General features: G+C 36.5%; 1 protein-coding gene across 2 annotated transcripts in view; it reads right to left on the bottom strand.

Annotated features, from left to right (window-relative positions):
• CNTN1 (contactin 1) overlaps positions 1 to 17,101 on the bottom strand; it is a 167,447-nt gene that overhangs the window by 64,032 nt on the left and 86,314 nt on the right. For both annotated transcript variants that reach the window (XM_069851723.1, XM_069851732.1), the window contains 7 exons: positions 12,005 to 12,134; positions 9,390 to 9,562; positions 5,084 to 5,179; positions 3,923 to 4,129; positions 2,557 to 2,653; positions 2,221 to 2,402; positions 923 to 1,047 (listed from right to left, as the gene is read on the bottom strand). In XM_069851723.1, coding sequence (XP_069707824.1) covers positions 923 to 1,047; positions 2,221 to 2,402; positions 2,557 to 2,653; positions 3,923 to 4,129; positions 5,084 to 5,179; positions 9,390 to 9,562; positions 12,005 to 12,134 — 1,010 coding nt within the window. The remainder of the gene's footprint in view (positions 1 to 922; positions 1,048 to 2,220; positions 2,403 to 2,556; positions 2,654 to 3,922; positions 4,130 to 5,083; positions 5,180 to 9,389; positions 9,563 to 12,004; positions 12,135 to 17,101) is intronic.

Below are 17,101 nucleotides of genomic sequence, written 5' to 3'. Positions count from 1 at the left end.
ATCAAGCAATTCACTTGCTAAATTACTTGCTTGTAATAACTACAGAATCTAGAAAACAGCACTGTTTTAGCTGGTTTAAGCTATCTCCATATGGCAGATGGTGATGGCCCTGTTCTCCCTCCAACCTCCCATGTTTTTCTCAAGATCATGCAGCCAAAACAATACTGCCTCATCATCCTTTTTTGTTTGCTTGCCAAGATCAGCATCACTGCAGCTCAACAGATGAAGCGTTACATTGTGCCCTCTTCTATTGTCTTTGTTCATTGGCCTATCATACAGCATAAGCAAGGGATATTAAATAACTTGTTAAAAAGCCTGGAGAGAAAATCTACTTTGTTTAAACAAATCATGCAAGGCAATAAACTTAAATCATCAAATGATACTCATTTAAACTTCACATCACCTAAGCCAATGGATTCTTGCCATATTCTGTGGCTAGAAAAAATATAAGAAAGTACATGCTATTGAAAAACTAATGATCATTTAAAAACAATTCTTTCTTCTCATGTCACTACTGACTCCTTTTTTTCTTCTATTTTTTTATGCTCATGTTTAATGTGGTAAAATGGATTATTTTAAGAGGGAAGCTGGCAGACATTTTTATCCAGAGAGAAACACATAGCATTTACTAACAAAGGCCTGGAGAAAAAAGGATATCTACATGCCAAACATGTGGTAAAAAGGCAAGTTCAAAACCCAGAGCTGAACATTAAATAGCCTGAAGAAATGTATTTCAAAACTGAAGGGAAGATTGAGATGAAATTGTAAAAAATTGATTTTAATCTCCAATGCAAGTGGAATCAGCAAATATTTGTGTCATCACGAGTAATTTTTTTTTAACCTTTTACTTCTGCATGCTTCAAAAAATCACTCCCATCAGCTAAATAATCAAATCTTGTGTTGACTACAGCAATATACTTACCGAGACGCCATTCTTCAACCATCTGATTGTTGGAATAGGCTTGCCTGTAGCTACACAAGGCCAATATAGGTCACTTCCTATATCCTTCTCTGTGTCATTGATATGTTCCACCCACTCAGGAGAGGCTGAAGAATAAAAAATGTAAGGATGGCAGATACATATTTATTTAGCATTGCAATCTATTAATTCCACTGTTTTTTTCACGATAGTTCACAGGCCACACAAAGTAATTATGGTGACTCAGCAGCACATCAGCACAAGAAAGAATGATGTGAATATGGTTTTGTTGTACTCCATGGACTCAAAATTGCTTCAAGATTTTTTTATGACAAGAAAAGATGGAACTGAAATAATGCTTCATGGATGTTCAAAGATATAACACGTTACTTTTTACACTGACTTGTGGAAATTATTCAGTAACATCATAAAAATAACAGTTAAATTACATTAAATTGTTCAAACTATCTACGTATTGAAAGGGTCTCAAAAAATAAAAAAAATCTCTTGGTCCAGAAAGAAATTAAAGAAATTACCATTGGAAATTACTGAAGTTTTACCAAGTAAACAAATCTATTAGCTCTATCTATAACAACCAGCACCAATCTCCCCACATCAGTTTTGAATTGATTCCAGTTAAATTCAAGCACTTAGTTAACTAAAGGTCTTAACTCAGGAATTGTTCAGTAGAGACAATGAAAACAGGCAGAAATCTTCTGAATGTATATCAGGTGTCATGTGTGACCTTTCCATGTCACAGTTTTGTGAATAAGTCTTGGTCAAGGAGTCAAGTGACTTGGGATGATTTTATCATGAGCAATAAGATAAAATTTTTTGTTTCCCTCATTTAATGAAATGCATGAAGGGAAGGGACAGAGGCTGAAGGAATAAGGATTGACTGTAGCTAATAAGTAAGATAAAATGCTTAGAAAAGACAAATGAAATTAGGAAATGAGAAAGCGTAATACATCTTCCTCTTCCTGCTTCGTCTTTCACTTCAAGTACTCAAAATGTATTTAATTTCCATTATGCATAAGTACATTAACAGACATTGCTGTCAAAGTATATATACAGCTATCTTAACCAGACAAATTGAGTAGCCGTTCAATTAATACACAAATGTTATGCCTGGCATTCAGTCCATGAGTCTTTCTTTCACACTATTAACATGAAGAGCGGTGTGTCAGGATGATGCCATAAGTCAGCGCGAAATGTGAGCACACGTCAAGTGTGTGAACACACATACTTCAGACATAAGTAAAAGCTCCATAGATCATGAAGGATAAAATTGTTTGACCTACCTTGTACATAAATTCTTGCTTGATGTTTGTCTTTTCCTTTATAGTTTTCAGCTTCACACTCATAAAGTCCTTCATCTTCATACTGAATATTGAAGATCTTAAGAACTGCACCAGACATGCTTATCTCGGCGGTGGCTGGCATGGGTTCAAGATATTTACTCCATCTGAGTTCAGGAACCGGACTTGAAAAGGTACAGGAAAGTACAAATCAGCATGTTCAAGAACTAGCTGTTAAACTGCAGACTACAACAAAGCGTTTGATGATGAAACAAGCATTTTTATTCCCTGGAATATGAAAGCAAACAGTGCTTTACAAGAATTTTAAAACATACTTACTTCCCGAGAGCAAAACACTCCAGGGTCACATTTTGCCCCAGGAGAGCATACGTGTCCTTGAATTTCACCTTGATATCAGCAGGATATACTTTTGCACCTAACATGAAAAAAGAGATTATCAGAAAAGGCATGGAAGAAAAAAATACAGCTATTAAATATTCCACAGTTCAAGAAAACTGTTCTTAAAATTCCAGACAAAATTCTTCTTTCCAGTGAATAAACAGCCCACCCATCCATGAAGCCTGATTTAGCACTGAACTTTCAATAGTAAGACAGAATTGTTTTACTCAGCAACTAGTTATCCTTCTCTGGATGGTAATGCCTAATATCTTTTACAGCACAATGCTTTAAAAGAAACTCATTTACTTGCATTTGAAGTGTGATCATGTACTGTGCATATAGGTAAGCAAAAGACTGAGTTTCTGTTTTCCATGAATGTTTCTACTAGATGGAATATTTTGAATTACTATGAATTTATGCTGTATATTACCTTAGTAAAGATACAAAGCAACTAGAGACAGCAAATCTGTAGCTTAATGAGGGTACAGGGATGCAAGTTTAATCAAATCTACCTACTGGTGATCCCTTTAGGACTCCTCTTGCAGTTCTATACGAAAATCTCGGTGTAAGTATTTGATGTGGCAAATTTGGGCAAAGAACACTGATTTGTAATTATCCAAATTCAATCACAGGTCTTTGTTATAATATGGGAAATTTAGCAGATAAACAGGACAATGAAATCCCAACAGCCTGTTTATGCGACTAGTGACCTACAGCCTGAAGTGGCAGAAAGGGATTTGGTTACCCTTTGGAAAATATGCAGTTTTCATGAAGAAATGACAAAGAATAACTTAGTACACAAAGTGATATAGGTTCCTTGGGGCACTGGCCAAGCCCTTTAGGCCACTCTTGGATGGAAAATTTCAGAAGAGGAAAAGGATTTTCCATTTTCATAGGGGATTTCTGGGGGAAAAAAAAATCCTGAAGCTATTTATCAACTTTTACATAGCTTTTGCTTTACAGTCACACCCATTGGAAGCAATGCCAAGACTGAAAAAGAGTAAGAAGATTTTAGGATGAGTACAGGGGTTTATCACATGAAAGAGACAGGGACTCTGGAGATGAGAACTCTGTTCTCAATGATATGGAAGGAAATTTGTGAATGAATCCAAGGAGTTTTCCTTCATAGAGTTTTCATTGAGGTGAAAATGATTTGGACCTCTGTACATGGAAAACTAAATTAAATGATGCAGTAGCCACTATAACTTGTTATATAATTCTTCTCAAAGATATGAAAGTAGTTATGAATGAGCAAAATTAAAAGACAGAACATTGCATGAACATAGTATTTCCAGTAAATACTTACGATCGGACTGTGGAATAAGTGGAATAAATTTACTGAACACACTCTTCGTTATTGAAGGGCTGGACACAAAACACGAATAATTGCCCTTATCTGATGCTTCTACATTTGCAATGTAGAGATTGCCATTCGTCTGTGACACAAATCGTCGTTTGTCCAACGTAATAAATACCGGGAACTCATTTAGAAGCCAGCGATAACTGAGATCATCTGAAGAAAAATATTTTGTAGTCGATAGTAAAAAAAATACTACCACCTCCTAAAGTCACAGAATACTGTCTGCATGTAAATTACTTTATTCTGATCTCTAGCTTATAGATCTTTTCTTTGGGAGAGGCACATATGTGAGACAGAATACATGTCTAATATCTGTCTACACTGAATATCAGGGTACTGCTGCCATAACTGCAGATGACCTTGGACCTAGATACCATGTGCATGGTCACCCTTGGGCACAGCATTCCCACAGGAACCAGAGCCTGGGAGAGGGAGAGGGGCAGCAGGGTCTTGCCTTGATCCAGCTGAGAAGCTGGGAAGCCCCTGACAGTATTGAAACTAGACATTTTAACTGGAAATATGTCTCATTTCTTCTGTTCCTGGCAACACTTAGACAAAGAGAATGAAAACCAAAATGTTATCCCATTTCACAAAGTAAAAGAGATGCTAACAGCCCAATTAACCCCTCACAAAGAAACTACAGATGCTTGAGGTAATGGGCATAAACCCTGCAGAGCTCTTCAGTAGCTAACACTAACAGAAAGGCACTTCAAGAGCATAAATAGCCTCACCTTGGTAATTTCTGTTGTGATGACTACATTAGGTGGGATGAAGCTAAGCCCTGTCCATGGCTAGTTGAAAATTTGCATGGTAGTGATAGTGACATGTACTCAGGTCATTTGATTGGTAGGCTAAGCCTCCGCTCTGTTAACAAGATTTGTTTGAATCGTGCTATTTTTAATATCAAAACCTCCTGCTTGCAAATTCAACAACAGCCTTTACATATGATCAAACATATATTCAAAATGGAAACCTAACCTATATAGTGATTCTCAAGCTACAAAAAACTACTATTTAAGTAAACTTAAAGTATTTTTAGAACAATAAATGTTATTTCTGTCTTGCATTCTTAAGCAGTTGAAAATGAAGCACTTCGTGCTGCATTACCTGGGTAGTGGTAAGGGGGTTCACAAAGAAGCACTGCTCCAACACCTTCTCGCACTTTAACCTCATAACGTTCTTCAGGTGGAAAAGGATCCAGATCTAGTTTAAGAAAAGGAAGGGGAGGAAAACTGTGGGGTTTTCACTACAATAATTTTTTTATAGTTTTGCTATTTTCAGCCTGGTGTAGACAAATATAGAAATAAAAGAATACCTGGCAGCTGGATAGATACCTGTGGACCTATAATGCCAGGTTTGCTCATTTAAACTTTCTTATTATCAAGTGCAATTATTTTTTTTTTACAATATTCTAGTCATCATAATCACAAATGCAAGAAAAAAAAGATAGTGCAGATTGTATTCCTAAAAGTAACCAGATGAGCTACATTTGAAGAAGGAATCCCAGGAAAAGGATTTTAATTTTTCAACTGGCTTCCCCAAAATGTGGCTTCTCTAAAATTATATAGCTGCCCTCCCTGACAACTCCAACCACCAAGGGCTGTTAAGCAGTTAGTTTAGACACACCTTTTGTCCCAGAGGTTTGGGACAGAAGGGGATCTCTGATCCCCCATTTACTTTTGTAAAAGGATAAAGAAAGAAGTATTTTAAGGAGCTACTTATTACCCCACAGACTGCAGGAGAATAGTAATGTCATCTGCAGTGGTAAGACAACTGTTCCATGAGTAACTTCAGCTAGGTCAGTAATCACACTTTGCTGTTTCTCTTCACTCTCATTTTGTTTATCCAGTCTGAAATTAAACTATAAACATCTTGAGGCAGGGAACATCTCTTGTGAAGCTTCTCCATGTCAACAAGTACAGTGGGATTATAGACAACCTAACTAATGCTGCTGTGGTACAAACAACACATCCATAACAGCCAAACACACAGCCTCTAAATGCAATATTCTACCATAGAAATCATCGAGAATAACTTCATTCAGATTAATTCAGCTTTCTTCAATGGCAGGCAGCTATCCAGTTCTACTAAATTCCCAAGGCTGGCTCTGAGCTATAAAATTAAGTTCAAGAGCAGTCAGCCAGAAACAATAAAGAAAAAATTAGGACAGAGCTACATAGAAAAAGAGACTGGTAAATTATTAGTAAACAGAGACTATTCACAGACCCAGCAGTAACTTTGCATTATCTAAAAATAAATAATTTCTTAACTTTTTAACAACTACTATATTTAGTAAATATAATACAGGTTCAAGATTCCTCCGAGGCCAACCACAGCTGTCAGACCTGAATGACAAGAACAACCTAGGAAGCAAATGTCATTATGTTTTCTCAAACTCCAGAAGAGTTACGTCAAGAGTCTAGGGAAAGATGCCTCTCCCAAAATGTGAAATACTAATAGTTTATTCTCCTCGAGCAGACCAGAAGGTGATACAGATCTTTCTGGTGACTGACTGTATCGTGATTGGATGAATACCTAAACTGTAGGCATTGTAAGTGGTAATTCTAATGGTTTCCGATTATTATTTTATATAATTTTACCCTATGTCTTAGTGCAATGAATGTATTCTGTTCTCCACAATTAGCTCTCAGTTAATTTGGAATATTATTCTTTGACAAAAAAGAAAGTATACCAGACTGACTTAGTATGAATTAGCTATTTGACCAGGCTGGTTTTGTAATTCAAGCCAAAAAAGGTCTTCGCACAGATTGGAATATCCATGTTCACAGAATATCTGCAGTACTTTCAGTTTATTTCCTTTCCATCTGCCAGCATGGACCTTACTAAATGACTACTTTGTCTTCAAAATATTGACTGATCGCTCCTGCAAACATCAATTTCCTTGTTGCAGATCTTCTGATCATCTTGTAAATTTGCCACTAACATTCACTTCTGCTGTCTTTGGAACAGATCAGTGTTTAAAACGTCTTGCAGAAATAGGAAAAAAATGAAAAATTGCAATCATTACCAAAAAATGTATTGCTAACTTGATATTGCTTTGCATATGGATGGTGTAGGTTTGATGAAAGTAAAACCTATTGCTTTTAAGTTATTTTAGCTCTTATAAGTTTATATTTTAAGTGTGTATATATATATAGCATTCCTGAATAATCTCTGGGGCGGCCACAACAAATGTAAAGACATAGAAATGTAAAACATTATGTTAGTCCAGAAATAGAACGGTCTATGCTAGGTGCAGGGAAGTCATACAATTATTGAGATGTAATTGTATACCTTCTTCCTACTCATTAAATGCTCTGTAGTCTGATTTGGTCTTGGTGTCTTCTTTGCGTAAGCACTACTTGGTTGTTAGTCACCAATTACAGTAAGTGTGATTCCATGAAGAAGATATTTATCTTTAGCTAGAATGAAAGAACTAGCATAATCACTGCACTCCTATACACATCCAGGCAATATCTAGAGAGCATGGAAATTTCTCTTTGGCATTCTTTCAGCCTCTCTGCTATGAAATTGCTGCCTTTTACTATTCTGAAACTATTTCCCAGTAAGTAGAACAGTATATCACCTTCTGATTTTTCTCAGCATGCATCAAAAAGCCACTTAATTTTCCTGCAGAATAAAATTCCTTCCTTCAGGAGTATGTGTGTAACAACTGAAAAAAAGTGTTTAATAGGTTTTAAAGCACTGAATCTATAAAGATCTAGTTCTATTAAAGACTGTTCTCAGATGGATTAACTGACATGAAATTTATGAAAGAATCTGACTTTTATTCCATTAAATAAATTTGACAGTAAGACAACATCTTGCTTGTGCATAATGTTTTTGAACGCTTTTGAAAGGTTTTTGCCATTTTCAATCAGTTTGCACACAAGTAAAGCAACAAAAACTTCCACCACAGATAAGACATTTTCTATATTAATTTCAGCAACTCTATATTCAGTTCTTTAGAAATGGTGATTGTGGAAGGGAATTTTTTTATAGGTGATCATAAAAAGGAGAAGGGAAGAAATAAAACAGTGTAAAGAAGAATGACTATCATTGTTTTAACAGGTATTTATCAGGCCCCAGACATCTTTTTGGTTCTATTTCTTGCCTCTTGCCTATTATCATTTAAATATTTAAATATTATATATTAGGATTCTGTTCAGTATAATTGTCCAGTACACTAACTATCAATATCCAGCTCATGCAGTCTGTGAGCTGGTGGTCAGGAAAACACACCTCAGACTGTTTTGATTCTACTTTTTTTCATCTGTTATCTATATTGGTTTCATTTTTAAGCAGCTACAGCTATTGTTGTAGCTTTTATCCTACTGGTCATTCAGGACTGGCACCATGGATGCCTGCTGTAGATATAAATAAATATCTTGTAAACTGAATTTTGATGTCATCTCCATTAGAAGTCAATAACAACCTGGCCTTCTATTCATTCTAGAAAATACACTGGGTAAAATACAGACTAAGACTAGGTCAACTATGATGTGATCCATCTGCTCATTGTAGCCTCTGAGTTTCCCTCATACATGTGGTCCCACAGTCTTATTATTACTAGCAGAAAGCATCTTATTTTCATCTTATCTAGTAAGGAGTGAATTCTGCTCATGGAGGCTGCTGAAAGACAAGAGGGGCAGTAAGCACTTGATGTCAGGATTAAAGAGCACACAGGGCTTTGTGAATTGATTCCTTTTTTATGGATTCCTTTTTTTTGTCCTCTGATGAAAAAATATATCCAGGGGAAAAAAGCATATTAAGGTAAAATAAAATAAAAGTCCCAAACCCTGTCTTCAGTCAGTAAATTCTTACATTAGCCTTCATGTAGTACCTCAGTTTTTTACAATGTGTGTATTTATTGACAGTGCAAGTCTGTGCATATGCATGCATTCACATGATTAGTTCATGAATGTCTGAAGCTGACAGAAATGTCCCCCAGCAGGGTCTTCATCATAGCCTTGGACAGAGGGAGTGCACTTTACTAGCAAATGCCATGCCTTTCTCCTGCAGGCATCGCAGTTGTGTTTGCACAGCAGAAGTGCCTCATCACCATATGCCCCTGATTGCATCTTTATACAGTGACTATTACCCCTCAGGTCCTGCCATGATTTAAAAAGAATCTGGACATCATTATCTCAGGATCTGGCTCCATCAGTTCCTTCAATTAATAATTTAACAATAACTCACTGAGAAGGTTGTCATATCAGCCGAATGCTAAAGAATATAAAATGCTTACAAAACTTATTTTCTGCTCATCTGTACAGATTCAGGCACTTAAGATACTGTTTATATAGAGCAATACAGCTATGGCGCATGTTAGCAGAAGACCCTGCAGTGTAAAACACTGGGCATTTCAAGCTAACCGTAACTTTTCTATGTTTTGACGTAAACATCGGCTTACATCCAAAACTTAGAGTGGCTTCACTGCTTCTGACAGTTCCAAAGATATTCGATACTACACAGACATATTTTCCAGCATCCCTTGATTTTTCTGGATTATTGATAACAAGTCTGCCTCCCACCATACTGTAGCGCTCCTTTGTTAAATCAATATCCCAGTTGTTGAGTTTCCACCTATTGAAAAAGAAAAGCCAGATGTAAGATTTCACCCAGAAAAACAAACCCAGTGAGAAATACGATTTTAATAATAACTCATAAATTGCGACAAACTATACGCAGGGAGTTAGTGATATACTTCTTCTACACGTTACAAGTTTTTCTTCTGCAAGATCCACAGATCTGATGAACTTCATAGCTCTTTTAAACATAATAGGGTCAATCTGCTTCAGCCTTGTGAAGATGTGATGTAGGTTAAGATCTGTTTGCTGGCCAACAGTTAAAACGCAATGAGTAGGAACCAGCACTCATTATTTCCACTGTGTCCACAAGGAGGAGCCCAAAACCTTCGTTGAAAGGGATTACACGTTTCCTGAGCACGAATTGGAAAGATGCAACTTAAATACATTTAAAGATCATAAAAATCTTGCAGTGTAAATTGGTTTTTTGTCACAAGGTAAAGATAGGCACTACTTTCTGAAAATGAGAGAGCATGCGCTCTGTGTTCCTTCCTTAATGAAACATTGGACTGAAATATACAGGATATTCATTTGGAAGATGAAACTCCAATTGTCGTAGAAACAAACAATAATAGTAGTGGTATTAAAAATAAATTAAAATTATAAATAAATAATGAAATGGTAGGATTTTCAAGATGCAATAAATATCTTTTAGCTTATTCAGGATTTTAGACATATCACTTCAGTCCTGTAAGATATACTATATGTCTGTACTACAAACAAAACCCCTGTTCAGAAATACCTAGAAATAACTGTCACGAGGACAGCTTATGCTGCAATGAAAGACATCAGAAAAACATTGCACAAGATGTATAAGTGTCAAGAGTAAGAATTAAAAACTTTCTTCTGAATTTATTAAAGATGAAATCATGATCATATTTTTATGATATCTGTTTTCTTTCTTTGAGAATTTTTACAGAAAAATAAGGTTAAGAAATATAGTCAGGTGATCTTCTTCCTCAAACTTTGAATCTTAAATGCAGCTCCTTCTTTCCACAAAAGCTGTGTCTGTAAGTAACTTCATTCTCATGGATAGTTCTCACCAGGTTCAGCTGGTGAGTAATTTTCATACATGCATAGGGTTTCTCACACACGAAAACGCAGAGTAAGATGCCTCATGACACTCAGCTGGACACACTGAGTTTAAAAGAAGTTGTATCTCTTCAGAGCTGGAAACAAGTATTTGAAGTTTTTTGGGAAGTTGTATTAGTAAAATGTGTAGTTATCTTCCTGTCTTCTCTTTTTCCATGTCTGGTTTGAGTTTCTTCCAGATGAGATGTAAAACTGCAGGAATATACATAGAAAGATATCTACAGGTCAGCTAGGAAACATGCAAAGGGAGCTTAGATAAAGAGATGTTTGACGAAACCTTAGAAATGCTAGACCAGCAAGAAACCTATGAAATCTTTAAAGATGGTAGGAGTGCTATAGAAGAAGGTGACTAGTAGTCACCAGTATGTATTTGCATAGAAGGTCATTTCAGGAGAAACAGCACAGTAATCTGTGGTCCATGACTTGCAGACAGGACTGGGGACTAAAGGATCATATCTTGTCCCCATGGAAGTATTTTGCCTTTCATAGCAGTGCTAAAGGCATCAGCAATGATAGGAGCAAAACAATAGGTTCCTAGAAACGGCAATGAGTATTTTAACTTTAGCAAAGGTGAAGAACCATCAAATGCAGAAGGAAGAGTGGAAGAATGCATAACAATGATAACAGAGAACTTCTAGAAGAAGACTAAGAAGGTGAATTATCCAAAAAAACCAAAAGAGGCAGGAAGGACTTTTCTACTTCTCAAACAGGTTTTGGCTCATGAACTGTGGGAGGGCTAAGAAATGAAGACAATACATTGAGTTAGACTAAAATAATCATGTCAGGAAATAAGGACAGTGGTCTTACTCTGTATGGCATTTTGTCAGCCACCAGCAATAACTGTCAGAGCTGTTGCACAACAGAAGAGCTCTGGCGGCGCAAGGCAGTTCTTCCAAGGTGACTTCACTAGTGTGGATTTTGCAGAGCCCATGATAGATAAAGAAGAATGCTAAAATTTATGTAGAGCCTAATCACTCTATAGATGGTATTTTATGTTGTCCTGCAGACAGGGTGGAGGAGTCTCTGGACAGACTGGAAGTGATGGGTAAGTGTATCAGAAGGGTACTGAACCCAAGTGTATCTGATCTCTCCTCACTTCCAGTGAGGAATACTTTTCAGTATTTCTTTAAAAAACTCAAAACATTTAACATAACAAGAATGCACTACTTTCAACACTGTCTAGACATTTTGGCAAATTGAATTAAGGTTGATTTTTACTCAAAAATTGAAAATCTCCCAATTTTTTCCTGCCTTGAAGACTTTGTATAAATTGCTAAGATGCTTGATCATTTAATACCACAACCTGAAACATTCACTGAGTGGGCCTGAAAATCAAAACAAGAGTTACCTGTAAGTAGGAAAAGGAACTGCTCGAGCCCTGCAGTTCATTGAAACTTGTCCATCTGAAGATTCTTCTGGGTAGATGGTATCAATAGGTTGCTCCTCAAAAACAGGCCCATAACCTTTGTTTCCTTCCTCTGCAAAACAGAGTTTGAAATGAATAATTTTTAATTAGTAGGCAAACTGAAGATGAAATTACATCACACCTTCTGCATTCAAAATTCGAAGGCTTAATACTGAGCCCTGAAAAATCAAGTTTTATATGCATCAACAAATCCAGAGCCATATGAATAATAGAAATGCTGGTCTTCCTTCACTGATTCCTGCTTCATTCCCGCCCTCTGAGAACAAAAGTTATCTAAAATATGTTCCTATAAAACTACTTTCTCTGCCTTCTCCACTGACATCATCGCTTATTTGACAGAGATAACAACAGATTGAAGATATGCCCTTTACGAATGCAGGAAGACCAGCATATTTACAGAGGCCACCAAATTCTCAAACAGGTCTAAATGCAAAACAACTATCTGAACATTAAATGTTTCTTATCTGATAACCTAATCAGCTCCATTTGTTTTATACATTTCAAAAGAATATTTATCACATCAGACAAAGAGAAACTAATGTTGGATGCCACAGCTGAGAATTACATTGTTTCCAGAACATATTTTTGTTCTTCCTTTCACAGAAGATATTCGTACACGTTCACTCTCTTTCCTTTAAAATAAAATTTAAAGAAAGCCTCATACTGAAAATATTTTAAGTTTGTAAAGACAAGCACTTAAAGGAGAGTAAATGTCAAACAGGTTTCACAACAATTTTTTTAATCCTTATTTTCCATTTGCTGATGATGTTGTAAAGGTTGCAGGCTCTGTGTACCCTGCTGCTTTCCCTTCTCCTTTATCTCATTCAAGCATACAAGACTGCTCTTCAGGGCCTATGAAAGCACTGCAACTACTTTTTTTTTCCCCTGTGAATACAGCAAGTGTGCACTCTAGGTATAGAATGGCACTGGGAGTTGGTGGCACATGCTCCATATATATATAAAATTTTTAGACAACTCAGCTCAATACAAGTCTCTGTTAAGACTGAATGAATATTGTGGGCAATTGTAAGCAAACTCATGGGAAAAGCAAAGAATAATAGTACACAACTTCTACCAGGTTCACTTTCCATTAAAGTTCAGAGTTTTGCTCCAAATCCTAGAGAAGCCAGAGATCTGGAAAATGACTGCAGGAATCTTGTAATTCACAGGAAACCAATACAGTTTTTGTAATACAATCTTTAGAGATGGCTGAATAGATTTGTGCTTAAGAACTCTGATAAGGAACAGTTAAGGTTAGAAAAAAACATAGCATTTTGAAATAGCATCTGTGCTGCCTATAAAAACTCGCTACATGTCTTGTAATGCTATATTTAAAAAATCTTCACAGATCAAGAGACAAACTGGCAATGTGACAGATTATGGTCCTTAAGTCAAATGACAATTTTGAACTCATCCCCTTAAAATTCTTGCCTTTGGTTATAAACAGTTTGGACTAAATTAAGCAAGTTTTACAAAGCCTAAGAGAGAGGAAAGAATTTATCTATCTACCTAAGGAATGTAAATTATGTTGGTGTTAAAATATCATATTTACATAAAAAAATTCTTTCGAGGATATCTCTTTTATTGTTCCATATTTACAGACAGACACTGGATTACAGCATTAGGAGAAAACTGGTTGCAGATGTAAGTGAGCTCCCTTTCGTGCTCAAGTTTGGGGGAAAAACCAAAACAGGGGACAGGAGCAGGTCAGAAGGTACTGTTAATGCTGTGACACATATGGTTAGGCAACTTCATTTTTGAAAAAATTCATGTAATGAGAAGTCTTTCAAAGAAGCATAGTAGAACAACTAAAAAGAAAGACAGAACTTTTGAAAAATGTTCTGCTTTATTTCGTATTTTAAAGCACAACACTATGTAAAAATCTACATACGGTTAGATCAAAAGATGAAGTAATTTCAGATCATAGAATCATAGAATGGTTTGAGTTGCAAGGGACCTTAAAGATCATCTAGTTTCAAGACGTAAGATTAACATATTTGTGCAAAGACTGGAATGACTGAGTCACAAACCTGATGGCACTTTCTGGGCAGTTCTTGAATACGAACACACAATAACAACAGACTAGTAGCAAACAGTCATATCATATGTACCTGACTCTTTCCACCTTAAGAATTAAATGATATTACAGACCACTTAGCTGTTTCATGGCATGTGCTTTTAATGCTGCCAACACTATTAATTGTACTGAGTGAATGTCTGCTTCTCACACCTATCAAATATGCTTTATAATGGCATTTCTGCTGCAATCTAGTATGAATTTGGTTTCAGATGTCTGGCTGAGCAGAAAAGGTTGCACAGACTGCATGTTAGGTGTGGCAACTAATAAACCTTTCATTCAGTTGTAATCTGAGCATGGACCAGTGATACCTGAACAACATGGGGAAGAAAAGGGAAGAGATAAGGTTTGTGAGATCAGCAAGAAATGTTCATACATTAATTGTGAACACCATGCCTGTGTGACTAAATTTGGAGAGTGAGGGAGGTCATACAAAGAGTACAAGGAAAAAGATCAGCTGATTTGAATTGTACCTACAAGAAAAAGGGGAGAAATAAAAGTAGGGAAGAAATGAAGATGGAAATAGATGCATTAGATAAAACTGTGGATGCGAAGAAAACAGATAAACTGTAGATGTGAAGAAATGCATATTTTGTCTGTTCTGGTCCTCCTTTAGATATGAGGATGGATTTTATGACCTCTCAAACACCCTTTCTGCCTTATTTCCTGGGTACATTTCTTGTGACTTATGTTTTTAATTGGAGTAAAAGCTATCATCTGCTTATTTGAAACATTCTTCAGTGAATTCTGCAAATGAGATTCTGACTTCTAAACAGTGCTAAAATGTATTAGGAAGTCTTTGCAAAGGTCAAGAAAAGCTCTACACAGCTGATGAGATCATGGCTCCTATACGAGAACTGATGCTGCTGGAAGGTGGTCCTCTCACCCCTTCTCCAAGCAATACTCTCCAGCTGGGCAGTGTCATTGTCTGACTTCCTAGATAGCTCCTAAAGCCAAAGACAGTGGAAATCTATTCAATTTCCGCTTTCTGGGTTAAATTTCTGCCAGTTTAGTGAGGTGAATTTGTTCACTGATGAAGACCTGTGCCGCTGCAAAGGGTGGAATAGAAGCAAGGGTCTAGGCTTCCACCTTTTGAGTGAAAAAAAGTTGCCTTATTAAGTGAACCATTTGAAAGAACCACTGCCAAAGATACATAGATATATCTGAAAGCCTTACTTGCAGATGAGCTACAAAATTATATCAGTATAGCTTTATGGCCCTGCACAAGCCTGTGAGAGATCTTGACATAAAATATCCAACACATTCAGAGAAAAGATATCAAAAGGATGTCTGAAAATAACAATCAGAAACCATCTGAGGCAGTAATTTTCAAGTCATCCTAAGAAGTGTCATCAGAAGAGGGAAAAGAAAGGCACAATAAAGAGGCTTACTCAGTGCATCCTAACTCTGTATGCATTTAATTTGGGAAATATCTAAATTTTCCAAATAGATCTATCAAATAGCTTTCAAATTACTTAATTTTTCATGGTGAACACTACTGTAGGACTGTAGAGACAAAGAGGTTTCCAGCCAATACACACTCTATTGTATTACTTGGGTCATAAAAAGAAATACCAAAAACAAATTAGGAGCTGATCATCCTTAGAACAATTGTGTAGATCTCCCTTTGTCTCACATCTTTCCTTTTGCTACTCCATTTCCTCATGCTCAGCTGCACACGAACATACACACACAGAACTCAGCTTCTCTCTTCCCAACTTCTTTCCCACCCAGATCTGTTAAACAATGTTTGGAAACCCCTTTTTTTGAACAAATACTCTGTATTTTAATATGTGAGTGATTGTATTAGTTGTTCAGAAAATTCCTTGTGATCTGTGTTTTCTTGGTTTGGCACAATCCTCATTGTCACAGCAAGCTCTTGTCAAATTTCTAATTATCTAGGCTTTCCATAGCTGAGTCCGAGATTGTCCAAGATTTGATGTAAGGCTTATGTACTCTTATTATTCAGGGCAACATCTTCCATTTTTTCACTTTTGATTTTCTTGAACACATTAATTTTAGTCCTTCAAAATGCAGGCAATTACTTGCTATTTTTCTTATAAAAATATCGCTAAAAAAGGATGACTGATTACTTGATATTTCTCCCTAAATGGTCTTAGCAGATCCTACAAGATCTACCATACCGAATCATATCAAAAAGTGTCTTTTTAACTGATTCTGAAAATGTTCCAATAAGTTTTGTCTCCTCTACGTCACTCTGGTGAGTTCCCCACCTGGAGTTCTCAGCGCAGGAAAGACACGCACCTGTTGAGGCAGGTCCAGTGAAGAGCCACAAAAATGATCAGAGGGATGGCACAACTCTCCTATGAGAAATGGCTGAGAGAGAGAGTTGGAGTTGTTCAGCCTGGAGAAGAAATGGCTCTGGGGAAAGCCCATTACAGTCTTTCACTACTTAAAGAGGGCTTATAAGATAAGGACAGACATTTCAGTAGGGCCTGTAGCAATAGTGTGAGGGGTAACGGTTTTAATTGAAAAGAGGGTTGATTCAGACTAGATATAAGGAAGAAATTTTTTATGATGATGGTGGTGAAACACTGGAACAGGTTGCCGAAAGATGTGGTAGATTCCCCATCCCTGGAAAAATTCAGGGTCAGGCTGGACAGGGCTCTAAGCAACATGATCTGATTGAAGATGTCCCTGCTCACTGCAGAGAAATTGGACTAGATGACCTTTAAAGGTCCCTTCAAACCCAAACCATTCCATAATTCTAAGTAAGTCTTCATAATTTATTTCAGCACTTTTTTTCCCAATGTCTAGCAATGCTTATAATTAAAAGATTTTTCTTTTTAACATCTATTTTTTAATTACTAAAGATCTTCAACTGTTGGACCTTCTTCTTGACTTCCTAATTTTACTAAAATATCTCAAAGTAGATCTAGGTTTCAACGTGTGGTATTTTATCTGCTTCTTGGGTCTTTCCT

Source organism: Phaenicophaeus curvirostris, chromosome 1 (genome assembly GCF_032191515.1).
Source record: "Phaenicophaeus curvirostris isolate KB17595 chromosome 1, BPBGC_Pcur_1.0, whole genome shotgun sequence".
Classification (NCBI taxonomy): Eukaryota; Metazoa; Chordata; class Aves; order Cuculiformes; family Cuculidae; genus Phaenicophaeus; species Phaenicophaeus curvirostris.
Note: the sequence above shows the minus strand (reverse complement) of the source record. Positions and strands in the feature narration are given on the sequence as shown.